This window comes from Benincasa hispida, chromosome 9 (genome assembly GCF_027475165.1).
Source record: "Benincasa hispida cultivar pf3 chromosome 9, pf3_genome.v1.1, whole genome shotgun sequence".
Lineage (NCBI taxonomy): Eukaryota > Viridiplantae > Streptophyta > Magnoliopsida > Cucurbitales > Cucurbitaceae > Benincasa > Benincasa hispida.
Genome location: NC_143486.1, coordinates 74,209,490 through 74,228,334, shown reverse-complemented (window position 1 = coordinate 74,228,334; position 18,845 = coordinate 74,209,490). Strand labels below are relative to the sequence as shown.

At 32.3% G+C, this 18,845-nt stretch overlaps 2 protein-coding genes across 4 annotated transcripts; both read left to right on the top strand.

Moving 5' to 3' along the window:
- The first annotated feature begins 699 nt into the window (after window positions 1-699).
- On the top strand, window positions 700-5,258 carry LOC120085774 (RNA-binding (RRM/RBD/RNP motifs) family protein). Of its 3 annotated transcripts, none has more exons than XR_016531867.1 (5): window positions 700-1,252; window positions 1,364-1,462; window positions 1,994-2,278; window positions 2,383-2,594; window positions 4,897-5,258. XR_016531867.1 is itself a non-coding variant. In XM_039041959.2 (4 exons), the coding sequence occupies exons 1-4, from the start codon at window positions 863-865 to the stop codon at window positions 2,512-2,514; spliced, it is 906 nt and encodes a 301-aa protein (XP_038897887.1). In that variant the 5' UTR covers window positions 700-862; the 3' UTR covers window positions 2,515-2,826. The 3 variants fall into 3 exon arrangements, 1 of the variants encoding a protein (XP_038897887.1); XR_016531868.1 differs by lacking the exon at window positions 4,897-5,258 and adding an exon at window positions 3,303-3,724; XM_039041959.2 differs by lacking the exon at window positions 4,897-5,258 and having other exon boundaries at window positions 2,383-2,826.
- Window positions 5,259-5,407: 149 nt separating this feature from the next.
- Window positions 5,408-9,264, top strand: LOC120085776 (blue copper protein-like). The gene is made up of 2 exons (XM_039041960.2): window positions 5,408-8,162; window positions 8,648-9,264. Exons 1-2 carry the CDS (start codon window positions 7,994-7,996, stop codon window positions 9,073-9,075), a joined length of 597 nt encoding a protein of 198 aa, XP_038897888.1. The 5' UTR covers window positions 5,408-7,993; the 3' UTR covers window positions 9,076-9,264.
- Window positions 9,265-18,845: the final 9,581 nt, after the last annotated feature.

The following is an 18,845-nucleotide window of genomic DNA, read 5'->3' as shown; positions in this document are numbered from 1 at the left end:
TGTACATTTTGTTTAATTTTTTTAAATTCATCCACTAATTTAAATGTGAAAATCTTTGTAAACTCGTTTTAATAAAATATTGGCTTTTGTATCTAACACGTGAAGTACGGAATCCATACGTGCTACCAATAGCAAGAAAACAATGTTGTCTGATCTTTTTACTCTTATCAATGTGTGAGTTATAATTGAGTCTTCATTTTTGTTCATTTGTTTGTTTGTCGTACTCTCATTCAATTTTTCATCTCACGCTAATTCTCTGTTAAATTTTGTGAGATTAGGTCAAAGATTTTCCATAAAAATTAAGGGAGTGAGATTAGGTCAAAGATTTTCCATAAAAATTAAGGGAGTCGATTTAGTTATTCTTTTATCTAGTTTTTAAAGGTAGAGATTGCCAACAAGAGCTTTGCTCGATTTTTTATTGTGATTTTCAAAATTGCTCGGAAAGTATTTTTAATCTATTAAAATCAATTTTAATAGCATAAAAAATGTATTTAAATATGTAAAATTAAATAATAAATTGATTTTAAGTGATTAAAAATGTGTTTTAGAATGATTTTAAATTCGAAAAAATAATCTTAATAATTTTAAAATTACTCACAAATATGTAATAAATCTCCGTGTCCTAAAAAAAACTTTCCACAAAACAATCCACAATTGCTATCTAAATCTAAATAATACTTTTTTAGTATCAAAATATCTAAATTAATATTTATGGCTTATTCCGAATTCGGGAAAAATATCCAGAAACGACGCCGTTTTTAGCCTTTTCCGAGCTTCCTTATCCAAATCCATGGCGTATTGGTGTAGCTCTATGTTGCTTTCAAACTAGAAGAGAGTGAACAGAGTGCGGTGAGCGCCGGCAATGGCTCTGGTTCGTCTTCCTTGTTCTTCATCTTCCTCATTCCTCCGCTCTAAACAACAGCACTTGATTTTTCTCGCGCCTCTCTCATGTCCGCAAAATCCATCTTATCCCATCAATGGCGACTTCAATCTCTCTATTTCCCGCTCTTCTCCCTCTCTTCTTTCAACTTCCATCGGCCACAATCCTTTAATTTCAATTAGGGGTAAGAGAACCAGCAAGTTTGTTTTCCAGTTCGCCTCAACCTCCCAAGACGAAGCAGTTGCGAGCTCGCCTTCTGATTCTGAAGAATTTTCTCAAACTAGATTGCTTGCTCAGAATGTGCCTTGGAGTTCTACTCCTGAGGACATTCGTTCTCTGTTTGAGAAATATGGTACTGTCCTGGATGTTGAGGTATGCAACTCTACTAACTCTAGTTTATTTCTGTGAAAGAACATTTCTCTTGCCATTTCTGTTTGACGGTTTTGGTCTATTGCAAATTGATGATCGATCTCTTTCTCTCAGCTTTCGATGTATAACAAGATCAGAAACAGGGGCTTGGCGTTTGTCACTATGGGATCACCGGAGGAGGCCCTTGCTGCGCTTAACAATCTCGAATCGTATGTAAGCAGGATGATATTTTTCTTAATTTGAATATTTTCAATTGTCTTATTGTGTTCAATTTCGTCACTGAGACTTAAAACAATGTTTAGCCTCCATTATGGAAGAATACTCGTGATAGAAATTAAGGAATATTTTGATCTGCTTGTGTGTGATCCAGAAGCTGATGAAACAGAAAAACTGAACTAAAAACTTGCATCCTGCTTGTATCTAGTGTGTAGCAGCTGCTTGTATCTAGTGTGTTGCAGCTGTTCGTATCTAGTGTGTTGCTTCTTCTATGCTTTTGGATAAATTATTACAAAGGAACAAGTTGTTGACTAAAAATTCAGTTCACCTTGTTACTTTGGGCTGAAGCAAAGTATATGGTCTTTCCATTCATTTCAAAACTTAGATTGTCACTTCCCGTATCAAACACGAATCTTCTGATTCATTTGCCTCTCACTCCCAATTATTGCACTTGTTTCTGATAAATTCCCACATGTCCTTTTGAACTCTTGTTGGCTTTATTTAATAAAATGGTTCACATAAATGCAGGAATTTGAGGGTCGTACTCTGAGGCTCAATTATGCTAAGCTTAAAAAGGAGAAACCCTCCCCTCCCGTGAAACCAAAACCCGTTACTTTTAATTTGTTTGTGGCAAATTTGCCATTTGAAGCAAGAGCAAAAGACCTCAGGGAGTTCTTTGATTCAGGGAGTGGTAATGTAGTTTCTGCACAAATTATTTTTCATGAGAATCCGAGAAGGTCTTCTGGATATGGTTTTGTTGCCTTCAAAACCAAGAAAGATGCTGAAGCAGCTATTTCCGAGTTTCAAGGGAAGGTAATTTCAGTATTGTTACTGCCTCTTTTATTAAATGAGTAGCCATAGAATCATTAAAATGTGCATATCAGCATTCTTATGGTGCTTCATCTGCTGATGTGTAGATTTTCATGGGGAGATCGCTTCGTGTTGCACGTAGTAAGCAGTTTGTGAAACTTCCCTCAGAAGAGAAATCCCAGTCTGAAGATGCATCTACTGATGATGTGGAGCTAGCCAATGCCGCTGCTGAAGTTTGAAATACGGAAGCCTCTCAATGGAAGAACTAAGGAGTTTGCCATCAGCCTTTCTTTCTTCTTCTTCTTTTCTTTTTTTGGAGGTAATGCTATCTAGTTATTCCATTAAGGATTATGCCACTTTTCTTTTTCTTTTACCTATAAATCTCCAACCTCTAATGTTTAAAGGATTCAAAGTTGGATACCCCAACAGAAAGCGCACATCACTGGAAAAAAATCCGTATGAACTAACGAGTGTATATTAGATCATTTTTGTATCCTTTTCTCTATTGATTTGCATCTAATTCCCTTGAGTGATTTAAGATATTTATTTAATCTCGTTTCCTCTATTGCTAGGTGAAGTCTTAATGGTGCTTTATCGATGGATGTTAATGTCTGAATTTAATATCTAACTAGTGAATAAATACGAATGAACTAGGTTCCATAGTTCCACTAGGATCATTCTACTAATGAATATAGTTAGAAAAATAATAATAATAATAATTTTTTTTTTTTAAAAAAAAAGAATAAACCCAAGGAATTTAAATATAGACACATATATTTGGATGAGTAAAATTTTATTACCTAAAAGGATACTGACGAAAGGGATTGGAGAGTAGATAAGATGAGAAATCTTACCCCCCCGCGAGTCAAGATGATTACAAAAAAACTCTCTTCTTCACTTTAATTGGGTAGAGAGAGAGTTATCAAAGTGCTACATTAAGAGAATTACCTAGCTACTGAAAAGGAATCCTCCCCTTGAAGTCTGTAATATTCTTGGATTTATCATTAGAGGTCTTATTATTTCTTAGATTCATATCTCCCAAGGAGTACCTGAAGTAAGGCTCAGTCCAAGAGTTTTGGTCTTTTCTCTCTAAGTAATTCCCGAAGCAATCAACATTGAAGTCTTTCCCCTGAGGGAATTTCTGAAGCAATTGATTAATGAAGTCATGGATATTTGAGGGGAAGCACCATTTGGAAATGAACAAACATGAACACACTCCATTTTCGATAATCCAAAGGTGTTCTATATATCATGCAAGAGTGACCGATGTCTTATGGGAGAAGGTATAACACACATGTAATGTTATGAATTGCTTATTGTGAATGTCTTTATCATTTCAAACTTAGTTTGCAGGCATACATTGGTTTTTACACTAAACTTACATACTTGTATATTCTCTTGATCACTGAAATCATTACTCATTTGAATGCAACCCAGCGATTCAATTTAGCCATTTTGATCCCCCTTGATTCATTTTGAAGATTCTATCTCCTATTCAAAAAGAAAAATGATGAATGGTTTACTAAACAATTGCCCCAGAATGAGGTAACATGCATCTTCACCTTGTCAGTGGGTAAATCTGTTAGTTGGTGTATGGTTTTTTGTGTTAATTTGTTATGAACCGTACTCTTTTGTTGCAATTCATCTGTTTATTCTTCTTTCTTGAAATAGAGCCAACTTTCCTTGCTTTATCATCAATTAAATTGGCTATGAATCTTGAGCCCGTGCTACTGCTTGCTCATCCCTCAGATCATAAAAAGCTAATTCACATGTTTGATTCTGCCTAATTTTGATTTTGACACCATAAATCTTAGTTAAAATGTTAAAAGCGTAAACAAGTTAAATCTCGCAGTGTATACTTGTTCAAAGGGTGATGTTGGGTTGACATAGCTTTTCTCGAAGTTGTGGCAAATTTAGAATTCGAGGCCATTATTTTACCCATGTTAGCCTAATGACCTTACTGTTCGAAAGAGCTAGGAAGGAGGAGAGTGAGTAATGAAGACATGTTTGCCACCTTTCTGAAAACTTGAGATGGAGAAACTCTCTCCCTCCCTCCCTCCCTCCCTCCCTCCTTTTCTGCTCGGAGGGAGCAGTGGGAGAACTGGCATTTACACTTGAATTGGCATCTTATGATCATGAGCTGTGTTCATTTTCGTCTTTCAATATTTTCCCTCGAGGATGTTTAGGTTCGAGGGGAGTTACTCTATTGCATAGTCACAGTATTGTATTGATTCAAGAACTTTGAAGGACAATCGGTGCAAGTTGATCTTTACGTATTTGCTTTATTTAGATAGGTTGGCGGGTGAATTTAATTCCAATATGCATTTTTGTTGATGTGTACTATATTGCATGGCTCAGTATTGTACTTTTTGTTAATGTGTACTATATTACAATTCCAATATGCATTTTTGTTGATGTGTACTATATTACAGTCATGTGTACTATATTTCACATGCGAGAACATCAAAGGACAATATGTACATTTTGATTTTTTATTTTGCAAGTGTTTGGTTGTTTAGATGATTGCTTTCAATGCTTTAAGTAATCAAGTGCTTTTGAGCTGAAGCATTTGAATGGACATTTTGTTGATTCATGTTTCATGAATGCTGGCTATCCCTCAGTGTGAAGATGCAATGGGAATCGAGTATTTGGACGATGTTATGTGGTTTCTGGAGAAAAGTGAAGATGCCAGTGCCAGACAAATGCAGTGTTCATTGTTTGTTCTTGTTCAACCCATGATAAGTTTGACCTTCTTCTTTAGAGCTTCATACATTCTTCATATTACCATGCTGCCTCTCTGTTCTCTTTCTTTCCTTCTTTTTTTCTTCTTTGAAGCTGGCATGCGGTAAGGCTGCATTTTGAAACCTTTATATGATTCTTTCTGAATTTTGGTGAATTTTTGCTTACAAATGTTGTTTTCCTTTTCATTCGAGTTGTCTACTGTGAGCTTCATAAATTACAAATGTTGGATTTGCCTGTGAAATTGTATCAGCTCTGTTTTGCGACTGATCTGATAAGTTAGTAGCTAAACCACTGCCAGAATCTTCCTACTCCACAGTTTGGACTCCTCAAACCATAGTTCTAGTTGGCTTCATCATCTTGAGCTAGCAAGACTTGATTGTCCTTTGAATACATGTTTTTCCAGCTTGTTCAACACCCACTTCAGAACATTCTTGTCTTGGTTTCTCAGTTGAAGAACAAAGGGAAAAGGTAAAAGAAGAAAGTTTTCCTGTGAATTAGGTAGCACTCTTGTCAAAATTCCAGTGGGAATTGAATATTTAGAAAAGCAACACCAATGACAATCTAATTTTGACTTTAGAACTTTAAGGAACTGTTTGGGTTGCTGTGTTAGGGTGTTGCTACTTTAGTTTGGGTTAATGATAGCCTTTGTTTCGAGTGCATATTATTTTAGTGTGGATTACAAATAAGGAGATAAAATGGTTACAAAATAGTAAACGCCGTGAACAATGAGGATTTTTAATAGTTTCACTGTATTTGGGAACTTCGACTATTATAATTATGAGAGTCCCAAATATTGAGTGAGCTATAATAGTCTATGTTATCTGAGGCAAGTTGGGGGCTAAGAAAATAACACCAAAATACTATCTTTATTACAATTTTAGCTCATTCCGGTTTCGGATAAGTAAACGGAAGGCCTAAAAAAATTGAGAGGATGGATATCATTAGGTAATCTTACCGTTTACATTGCACAAATCTAGCACTGGGCAGTTTTGCTAGGGTTTCACAATGAACCAATTCATTGTGAAGGCAGAAAATTGTGGAGAATAACAGTGGGGTGGTTGGGTTGAAGGCAACGGGTCCCATTAAAGCCACAACTCACGTGGAGTTATGTTAATGGCAATGCACAAATTAGGGATGGTTGAACCAAACCACCTTGATTTGTTCATTTAAACAATAATGCTAACAGTTCATCTTCCTTATGATAGACTTCCTTTGGTCCTTTTACTTTTTTGACTCTTACTTCGTTTGGTGAAATGTTATATCATAACCAACTACATTTCTATTCATGGACTATAGTTTAAAAAGTTCATCAACATGTCTAATTTGTGAGAGTTCAATTGTCAGAATTTGGTTCATTTAGAATTTTCATTCAAATTTTTCATTTGTATCTATATCTTCCTAAAAAATAAAATATTAAATCATAAATTTTGATCCCTATAATTTAAAGAAAGTTAGAACTTAGTCTCTAAAATTAGTCTCTATGTATGAGGATGTTTATCAAAGTATAGAGACTATTTATAAGGTTTTATCAAATCGTAAAATCATACACTTTTTGCAAATCATAGAGACTAAATTTCTAATTAGGTAATCTAATTGCAAATTTGGTCCCTATGATTTAATAAAACACTCCTAAATAGTCCCTATGTATGAGGATTTTATCAAACTATAGAAATTATATATGTGGTTTTATTAAACAATAACAATTATATTCCAACTTTTTTCAAATAATAGGGACTAAATTTATAATTAGTCGAGAGAAAAAATACATTAAATCAGGATTAGTCAACAAGTTTTTCTTGTTGGGATGGTGACAATATCTCAAACGAGATTTGACGAATAATTTTCAGAAGTCTCTGATCTTTGAATTTAAAATAGAAAGAAATTGGCATGTCATTTTAATTCCTCCAATTTCACAGCTAATTCTTCATTGACATGTAGGTTTAGTAAACATGAAGCATTCATTATGCCTCATGCCACCTCCAAAGGATAATTATATCAATTTGAAATTATGGTGTTAAAACTCATTGCATCTTTTCAATCACTTTCTCTAGTCATTATAATCCCAATGACTTTCTACCACAACAACCACAACATTAATCCCAAAGAAATGGCAGCAAAACTATCATTGTCTAGACAAACAAAACCAAGCCAGCTTCACATGCATTTCTTCATTTGCACACAACCTATCATTGACTCATGTCAAGAAATTTGGTCCTAAATACATGTAAAGTAATCGACATGTTTGCCTAAGTAAACCATTTACTTTTTTTTTTTTTTTTTTTTTTTTTGGGTCTTCCAACAGCCTAAGAGAGGTAATGGTTTCTTGAAGATATGGCAAGCTAAATCTAGAATCTAGATGTAACTATAATTAAATGGTTTTAATTAGAACGTAAAGAAATGACGAGGTTGATAATATTTGAACGTGTCAAGGGGGTGTTTGGGTTCTCCACTCCATATTTAAGACTCCAATTATAAGAGTTGGTATTTCCAACAATTATAATCTATCATTAACTAAAGTATTTCAAATTTCTCTTTGTTGCGGTGTTTATTATCTCCTATTCAAATTAAAATAGTTTGCATTTTAATACACATAATATTATAACTCAAACTACAATAATCTGTACCCTAGATACAGACTATTATAACCTAACGGCCAAACACCCTCAAGAGGTTTAAAGAATTAGAGAAAACTAAAAATTTCTTCATATGAAACTAAATTTCCCAAATTACCATTATTGTCATGGTGAAAAGTACTTGCCATAAGTATTAGGTAAAAAGTATGACTTAAGTTATCCCCCACACTACCAAAATTATTTGCATTAACACCAAACTTCACTGACTCTCCTAACAACAACTCCACTTTCTTCCCCATTATATATATGCAAAGCCTTCAATCCTCTTGTTTGCATCCTGAAATTTCTCTCTAGCAAACTCTATTCTAACGCATATCACTTGTTAAATTTTATTACCTTCAAAATGGCGAGCTTCCATGCCGGACTTGTTTGCCTCCTGGTACTTGGGTTCTGCATGGTGCAGCCGAACTTGGCTACTGTTTATACAGTCGGAGACACTGCTGGTTGGTCTCTCGGGGTTGATTATGGCACATGGACTTCAGGGAAGACCTTCGGCATCGGCGACAAACTTGGTTTGCTAACATTTCTTCCACTTTTTCTAAACTGGAATAACTTTGAACATCTTTTGTGCTTTCGCATTTGCTCATATTCATCAATTTTTTTCCCATGGGATTAACATCAAACACCTTTCGTACATTCCTATTTGCTAATATTCATCTCATTGGAATAACGTCAAATATCTTTCATGCATTCATGTTCGCCTCTTAGATAATTTCAAAACCAAATGGGCAATTTAAATAATTTTTGTCCATTCTTTTCTCATGGAAATAACGTCGCACACCTTTTGTGCATTTATATTTGCTTATATTTCCTTCTCAAATTTCTTTTCTCATGGACTAACGTCAAACACCTTTTGTGCATTCTTATTTCCTCATATTCATCTCCTTTTCCTCATGGAAATAACGTCGAACATCTTTCATGCATTCATGTTAGCTGTTAGCTTATACCCATCCATTCTTTGTCTCATGGAAATAACGTCGACCACCTTTCGTGGCAGCGTTCAACTATGCAGGAGGCCACACAGTAGACGAAGTTGGTGCCAACGACTACAAAGCATGTGCCACCGGAAACTCCATAACTTCCGACAGTTCAGGCTCCACCACCATCACCTTAAAAACCCCTGGAACTCACTACTTCATTTGCAGTTCCATGGGGCATTGTGATGGCGGCATGAAGCTCTCTGTCACAGTCGCCGCTGGTGGACCCTCCACTACTCCATCTTCAGGGGGCGGCAGCTCCACCACCCCAACGTCGCCGGCAACTGACACCCCTTCGGCTACCGGAACAACACCGGCGACAACCACGCCGACAACGAAACTTCCAGCCGGTTCGTCGAATTCAGGGTCGTCCATTTTCCCCAATTTCTACATGGCCGTTTTGGCGATTTTGGTAGGTTCATTGGCGTTAGCTGTGGGTTATTATTGAGAAGTTGAGTTCTTTTATATATATATATATATACTGAGATTTGAGATGTTTTATGTGTTTAGTCCGGCGTTGGTTTGAATATGGCCGGGATAGAGGCAGTGCTTTCTCGTTTTCTCATTTGTTTGGTATAAGGTCGTCTATTGTTCACATTATTGTTAGAAATTTTAATTTAATTTTTCCTTTTAAAAAGTTACAAAATTCCTTTTAGCTTCGAGGGTGATTTTCTTTTCTATAGAAATACTCAACTCTTTATAACTTTCTATAAATATTTCTTGAAAAAATACAAAAAAAAAAATATTTTTTAAAAAAATCAAATTAATAAATAAACATTTTATGATTTTTTCTATAAACAAGTTAACATTTTATGATTTTTTCTATAAACAAGTTAACATGTCTATGATTTATTTATGACATTATTATTTCACCCGTTATGGAGAATTTAATACTATGATTCTAACATGTCCATGCTCTTGTAAAGGTACTATCATAAATAGTGACTAAATTATTTATTATTCTTTTTTGGGTAAATGTTACATCGATCTCTGGCATTGTATTTTCAAAGGAAAAGAAAATCCCTAGCATTGCTAGAGTTTAGATCAACTAATGGTGTGTTATGACGTTATATCATCATTTTGCAAGTAATTTCAATGTGGCAATATGTACATAATTGAGAAACAATTCATTACTTTTGAACTTTTACAAGATTAGGAATCAAATTGAAGGGGAAAAAACAATAGAAACACTAAAACTTATGGTTCAGGTTTTAAGAAACATTTCATTAGAGATCAAATTCAAAGATGAAATAAATCAAAATCTAAAGACTTAATTTTGTAGGAACAATTTACTATAGTAGAGTAATGTATTCCCGTTCATGGTAAACCTAACATAATGATCATTACCACTAGAGTATTACTTATATAATACAGCAAAGTTCATATTGTTAATGAAGTAACTTTTTTATTAAAAAAAAATTGGGGTTGAGGTCAATTTCAACATATAATTTATGCAAGTTGAATTACGGTTATTTTGATGTAAATAAAAGAGTATATATATAATAAGGAAATACTATAAAAATTTTCCTACTTTTTAGCCATGTTTTGGGGAATAGAAAAAGTGCTCTCTTCTTCTGATTAAAAAATCATTCACATTGTAAAATGTGATCATTTCAGGCCTCTTAGTTTAAATATCATACACGATCTAACATCAATTCCCAATTTTTCTATGTTTTGCAAACAAGCTATAGTAAAATAGTTCAACATACACTTAGATCTCTCTTTCACACATCCAACAGCAAGTAGAAAAATGCATCACATAGAAACAGAAAGCAATATACAATAACAAAGAGAAAAGAAGAAAAATTTAGCTAATAGTTTTAAAGCATGAAAAAAAATCAGAAAATCAGAAAATTAATCCCATGAATGAAGAAATTAAATGGGCTAAATGGGCCCAGGGCCCAAAAGTTGTGGGCCCAAATGGGAAACTGTTATCTTTTGAAAAAGACGAAGTACTGTTGAAATGCACATGGGGAAAGCGTAGGGGCGCACAAAGCGACAGACCTACAAATCCCTTTGGCGTTTGTTTGTTTGTTTTTCTTAACCTTTTTCATAATGAAACCGCAAAATTTTTTAGAAAAGAGGGCTAACAGAAAAAGCCACAATCACCAGCTGTCTTCGACTCCATTATTATCACTTTATTTCTTAAGGTTTTAAAAGAAATTACAGTTCAGTTTTGTACCTTCGCCGCCGCTATCGTCTCTTCGATGAGCGGAAATTCAGTCGGAGGAAAATGAGAACACGGAGATCCGGCAGATTAAGAGATAATATGAGATCTAATTAGTAACAATAGTAACAATGAGAATGAAGCAAATCGACTCAAGCACAGTAAAAACCAAGAAATCCAAATAAATAACAATTATCATCAAGCGGCCACCGTCTAATCCTCTCGGTTCCTAAGTACACCAAAAATAAGAGTAAATAAAAAATATACTAAGGAAACTACATCAACGACTAATGCCGACAATGAAACCCTAAGATCTGCGTCTCCAAAGGAGAGCGGAAGAGAGAAGACAGACCGATCGCATTTAAAGTAGTAGAGCGGAGGAAATTACGGCCGCGATGATAGATCCAGCGGCGATTCTGTTGACGGCAGCGTCATTGCCAGGGGTGGAGGTCGGCGACGGAGCCTGCGCTGGAGGAGTTGAGATAGAAGAAGATGGAACCGGAGTGCTCACTGGTGACTCCGAAGGAGCAGTAGGTGGAGCCGGTGGAGAAGTAGATGGCGCCAAAGCTGGTGGTGAAGTTCCAGTGGAAGGAGAGGGAGCAGCGGCCGAAGGAGCAAGGGATGAAGACGGAGTCGAAGCCGGAGGAGTCGCCACTGTGGGTGGAGGAGCCGATTTCGGAGAAGAGGCTGGCGGCGACTTGATTGGAGAAGAGGCCGGTGCGGCGCCCGGAGCCTGGCCAAGAGAGCCGGCGACCAAAGCTAAGAGGACGAAGAAGACAAAGGCGGAGGAGGAAGCCATAGCCGTGAAGAATGCGAGAAGCAGAGAGAAGAAAATGGAAGGGAAGTTTGAGTTGAAGCAGAGGTTGAAGATGTGAGAGAAGAGGAGGGTTCTACAATGGCTTATACTTATAAATAAATAAATAAATATAAATATTTAAAAAAAAAAAAAAAAAAACACAGGCGTCGGCGCGTGTGAGTTTTGAAGGGAGACTGTGTAGTCGCCGCGTTGGTCAAAGTTAGTTTGACGGTGTTAAGAGCTGTCGAAGGGTTTCAGGTTTCATCATCACGAGGCCATATACTTTTTATTTAACGGTGACGGAAACTTACCAAGTTCCCTTTAAAAAAAATTTAGAGACAAAAAAAAAAAAAAAAAACTCCTACATTATCAATCTATACCGTCAACTTTCAATTTCATCCAATTAGATTCTAAATCTAAATAGATATGGTAATTTTTGGCTTTACCAAATATATGATTTGATTCACAACAATCCTCTACTTCGAGCCTCCCACAAGAATTATCTATCAATCCACCTCTTATCTAAGACAACCCTTTTTATATTGACTCAACCAACATAGTTAAGTTAAGGCCATAACTCTGATACCATTTGTTGGAACAATGAAACTCTAAATATCTTGCGATCAATGGTATAATATTGTTCACTTTGGACATTAACACTCATATTCTCATAGTTTTACTTTCGATTTCACCCCAAAGATTTCAACCAAGATAGTTGTTCTCCCTTGTATACTAACGATCATCCCCGTAATTATCTAGCTAATGTGGTACTTTATCACATTCAACATGATTATTTTTTGCTAAGTTGCCCAGTATTCTTTACAGGAAATATGTAAAACATTTTAACTTTAACTACATGAGCAAATGTCTTAACTCTTATCAATTTGAGCATAACTCAATAGTTGATAGATAAGCATATCAATTATCATTCTAAAAAAATTGATGATATGATCTCCTACGATGTAAGTGTTGAACTAAAAAAAAGTTTAATCGTTGATCTATGTTTATATTGTAGGTTAAATTATAAGTTTTGTTCTTAAACATTGAGATTTTTGTATATGTTCGATTTGTATCCTTTAAAGTTTTATAATAGGGTGATAAATTCTAACATAATTATATTATCAGTGTATTTTTTCTAATTCAACAATATGCAAAGATCAAGATTCGACCTTTGATTTTTGTTGAGATGATAATGAGCTAATTAAGTTATATTTATACTAATTTATAATTTTAATTTTCTTATGCTAAAAAAGCTTCCAACATTAGCACTAATATTCTACGTAAAGGTGAAAGTTTTGACATCTACTACATTTTAAAAACATATAAACCAAATAGGCAAAACCTCACAGCCTTTCCAAACATAGTTGCAACTTTTTGAAGTATAGGTGAGGAAGTATCATAACTTTGAAAGTTTAGACTAAAATATCCATTAAACTTATAGTTAATCAATAATATATAAATTAAATACTAATAAAGAAGTCATTTTAGAATATTTCATAAAAAAAATAATCAATATAAGATAAATATAGATTATTTATTGAGATTTTAGATAATTTGCTAAACCCGTAATTGATATATACTTTTCTTTTTCAAGTCAAATTTTACTTAAAATGTATATGCAATAAAATCTTTCTTTGTTCTTTGATTCCATGGTAATTTTTTTATGAGACATTTTTAAATCGTCAGGATAGAGAATTACTTAGGGAATGGAAAATGAACATGTCGTTAAAGAAAGATTTTCAATGAGTAAGATATCATAAAAAAAAATAGGTTGTTTTGATTTATTTATTTATGTAATGTTAAGATAATGTAGATCCAAATATGTATATTTTAGGACAAAATTTCATGTGTTGTTTTATTAAAGTAATTCTGTCTTTTTCTGTACTGAGAGGAAAAAAAAATTGTCTTTTGCGAGTAGACGTTGGTAATCGTATTTATTTTTAGTATTTTTTAAAAAATTTATATGGAACATGCCTTTTGCTATTTTTATTTGTAAATTGTAAATATTTAGTTGTTTCTTATTTGATAATTGTGAATAAATAAAATATGTTATAAGATAAGATTTTTGCCCCTTCAATCATATAATTACAAGTAAACTGAATAAGAGGGAGATACTCGAAGTATAGAATGTGAGTTTACAATTTCAAAGGAAATTACATTAAGGTTTAACTGGCAACCTAAATTATTATTTTTATTTTTTTAAAAAATAATAAAATGATTATTAACTTATGGAACTAAATTTGATTTGCCAACGTCTTACTATAACAAAATAATTTAATTTTTTTAGTATTTAAATATTGTTCATTTTATTTTTATCTAAAGGTAGAGATTTAAATCATTAAAGTCACTTATTGTCGAACTAAAAAAACCATTTATTCTTCAACTAATATTTGTGTGACTTGCCAATGTCTCACATCAATATTATTATAAAGAAGAACGTATGTGCAATCCGACTAGCACCCAATAAAAACATGTCACGTAATATTTTTATTATTACTTTTTTAAACTTTTTCTCTGTAGATAAAGAGGAGGGAACGTATAGAATTTGGTGCAACAATTACTCATTATAATAACATAATAGCTACATTAATAAAGAACGTGGCAGTTTTTTTTTTTTAATTAAATCTTAGTTCTCACAGCTAACATTAGCTAATATCCTAACTCTTAGAGGCTGTTTGGGGCATTGAGATGATATATGATGGGGAGAATTCTAATGTCTGGGAGTTCTGATCGAGTATGTTCAAGCACTGAGATGATATACGATACACGGAAGGAAAATGACGGTGAGATAAACACTGAGATGATATAGGATGTGAAGATATATCATCTCATATTGGCCCCAAACGACCTCAAGGTCGAAAATTTGACATTTCTAATTAAAATATCATTTTGATCCATTACTTTGAGGTTGATTCTACTTTTTTTCATTGTATTTTTAATAACTCTTATCATTGATCTCAGTTATTCGTTTCAAGTTATTTTTTTAATCTAATTTTATAAAATAATAATATTTTTCACTTAGGAAAGAACACAACACGTAATTATTTATTTTCAAAACTATTAGAGAGAAGGCTCGTAAAATCTAGTTAAAAAATATTATTAGTTTTCGAAAGCAATAATTGAATCTCTTTAAACTTTATTTGTAATAATTTAGTTCCTATACGTTCATGTTTGTAATAATTTATTCTTTAAACTTTATTATTCAATAAATTCATCATTATATTTTTAGATTTATAATAATGTAGTCCCTACATTTTCAAATTATAATAATTAAATGGGTAAAAACTTTTCAAAAATTAAATATTAGTTATTATATATGACTTAATATTTGAAGCTTATAGCACTTTGTTCCTAATTAGGTTATATCCAAACTATCTAGGTATGAATTTTTATTAAATCTTAACAATATTTTGCACGATAAGAGTCAAATCTTTACAAATTTCAAAATATGTGAGTTAAACTGTCGTATGCTAAAATTTAAGAGCCAAAATATTATAAAATTGAAAGTATAAAGAACTAAATCGTTATTAACTAAAGTTGAAGGGAATAAAAAGTTATTTCCATAAAAGTTAAGGGACCAAATATGATATGATTTTTAATCAACTAATTACTTTTCTAAAACAATTAACCAAATACCAAGATTAAATTTGTACATATAAAAGTAAATAACAAATTCTTAAGCACACGAACAAAGATAGTAGTTTATATATATATACACATATACATTGTTGATACATGATAGTGAAATTTTACAAGTAGAATGATCAAACTGCAACAAGAAAATGTAGGGAAAAAAGGTGGTTTAACATAGGTGGAATAGCAGATATTTTAACAGTAAATTTTAAATTACCAAGAAGAGAATTGTTCCCAAATATCATGTTGAGTTTAGAAGGAACAGTGGGATTCTTGGCCAAATAATTTCATCATTTACCCACACAATTGTCCCACCATTAATGCACAAAAATATTCTTGAGAAAGTCCCACTTCCTCCTTGTGCTTGGAGCACTAGGACAAAGAATAATAAGAAGAAGAATCCAACAGATTCATTGATTAGAACTAGAAGTTTCACATACAATTTTATGCACATTATCAAATTAGCATCGACATGAATACCAAGAATTAATTTAATTAATTTTCTTGAATTTCTTCGATATACAATTTCCATCGTTTTCATAATACAATTTTTTTTGGCTTTGATGTAGATAAAATAAATTATCCTTACACAATATTCAACCAATTTGAACATAGTTAAACCATTATCATACATATGAATTATTGATCAATAGGGCAGAAATTTGAATATCTCATTCTACCTGTTATCGTGAAAGATATAATATTGCAAGTCTCATATAGTCGAGCAAAATTATATATATATATTTTTTTAAAAAGCGCAAAACTATATTTTATTTCTAAAAATTAACCCATTATTATAGTAATCCTTTGTTTGATTGCTCTATTTGTTTATGGGAGCTGGTGGACTACAAGCCATAGTGGTGTTAACACTAAAAGTGATGAACTAGATACCTGCACAAGGCCTAGTGGAGTTGGGAAGAAAAGCAAAGAATGAGAATTTGAATAACAAATTACTACTAAAATAACCATGGACAACTACTAGGATATTCAAAGATCAAAATTAGACCTTGGTTTTCGTCACTTATATTAGACCAATTTTCAAAGTTAAATGTATGTTTCGGTTCTTAAAATTTGAATATTTTCTCAAGGTATAGTCTCTATGAATGTTTGAATGAGTTGAGTATTAATTATAATTATTTTTAATTTGTCATTTAGAAAAGTTAACTTATTGCAACTACATCAAAAATCAAGATTTCTAATAGGATGTTGTAATTGGTTAATGATAAATTTATATGAAATAATACTTACTAAATTGACAAAAAAAAAAAAAACAAACAAACAAACAAACATACAAAAGAAAAAGGTCATTTAGGAAAACAAATTTCAAAATTTTTGCCAATTTCTTAAAAAATTAGAGAAGAAATTAAAAACTCTGTTTTTATATGAATCTTTTTCATTCTCCAAATATTTGTTAGTTCACTCAATATTATACCACGCAAATTTACCAACAACCAATTTTTATATTCATTCGAGGATATAGAACTCAATTGAAAATGTTTGAAATATAAACAACTAAATTGAATCACTTTAAACAATAAAAGACAAAATAAAAAAAAAAAAAAAAAAAAAAAAAACCCCAAAAATTTGAGAGTAAAACACAATTCTCTTTCACCAACCTTAACAAATAAAATAGGTTTTGAGTTTAGTTTTTATTTGGCCTCTAAGATTCAAAATATTCAAAATTTAACTCTTGAATTTTTTATTGTTTCAATTTAGTTTCTAAATTTCAAAATGTTTTACTTTTGAAATTTGAGTTTTGCTTCAATTTGATCTCTAAGTTTAAGATTTAACATTTTTAATCTTAATTTTTCATTAAACACTCACTTTCAATTATTAACGTCGATGTCTCTTAATTAATTTAAGATAATTATGAAGTACAATTTTAAATTTAATTTTAAAATACTTAATTAAGCAAAATTATTGTAATTATTTAAAAATTTATTAACATACATTAATCCTAAAAATGAAAATTGAATATTTAATGAAAAATTATGATTAAAAATGTAAATCTTGAAATCTAGAGACTAAATTGAAACAAAATTCAAATGTTAAGGATAAAATTGTAACATTTTTTAAACATGGGACAAATTAAAATTAAACTCAAAATTTAAGAATTAAATATGTAACATTTTAAAACTTTAGAATTAAATAGAAACTAAATCTAAAACTTAACTACCAAACAAAATAATTTTCCTTAAGATCAATCATAAGGCAATGCATCACGTCCAATTGTATTTTAAGGAACAATGGTTTAAAACATTGTTGATTCTAGTGGTAGAAAATAAAAAAATAAAAGAAAGGGAGGAGGGGGGGTGGGGGGGCATCTATTGATAGTGGTAATTGGGTTGTCACCGAGTGGGCCGGTTAAGATGACAGTTGTCACAGCTAAAAAGCAGGAATCGAATAATTACGACATTGTGACTCCTTGTGACGTTCCACGTATAGTGGTTAAGGAAAGCACCAGTCACCGGTCACCACCACCACCACACACCCAAAAAAAAAAAAAGAAAAAAGAAACAAACCCCCTTTCCCCTAAGAAATGGAAAGAGGGCAGCTGTCCTATGCCTTTGTCAACCGTACTATATTATTTTCCACATTTTATCTTGACACGTGTTTCTTACAACCATCTTTCTGTCCTCCTTTAACTTTATTTGTCTTTCTTATCTTACCGGTTAAGTTTTTTCTCCCTATATTACTCTAACAAAATGAGATATTACTATATTTTATAATTTCTCAGAGACATAAATTATACAAAATATTGTTTACCCAAATAAATCATAATTTTGTACTTCTAATCAATGTACGACAATTTACGTTTCGAATAATTACTCCAGTGACGTTTGAATTCCCAACTTCAATTAGACTGAGTAGACTATTATAGTAGACTCATATTTGAATTCCAATTTTAATAATTAATGTTTTCAATTATTATAATTTATAATTATTACAATATTACTATTTCAAATCACTATTTCCTATACTTTGCATACTAGACACAAACTATTATAAGCTACGAAACAAAGTATATAGTTAGATTGAGAACTGGTTTTGATTGAGAACTGGTTTTAAACTCTATTTAACTTCTTTTGTCACATTCTATTAGAGAGCGAGCTCAATCATGAATCACTTGAGATAGTTGATGAAAACCATTATTTGTCACATCTTTAATAATCTTGTATTAAAATAACGATATTCCGAGCATTCTCTCTGTCTTTCTATTAGAACAGGTAGCCGGTTTGATCTTTATCACTCAAACTATATTATTGCTAAGAAACTGACGTAGTCGAAGAATCGTCTACAACTATATATTACATCACCAAGGCTCATCACTTCTTTTTTTTTGGCACCTAAAATGTTTTATCTTTCCAAAGTTTGAAGCAATACTCTCATGAAACTTGTGAGAACACTTCTAGTTCTTTCCTAACAATTTCTTGCCTATACCAAGTGCTAAAACTAATATACTTCTATTCCCAAAAATATTAATCACAATCTGGTAAGATTTTATTTCACAAGGATTTATATTTCATTCATTTAAAGACAAAACAATAAAAATCATAGAACGACAATCTCCTTTAAAAAGAAACAATTTTCATAAAGACAAATTCTAGAACATGTTGTCACG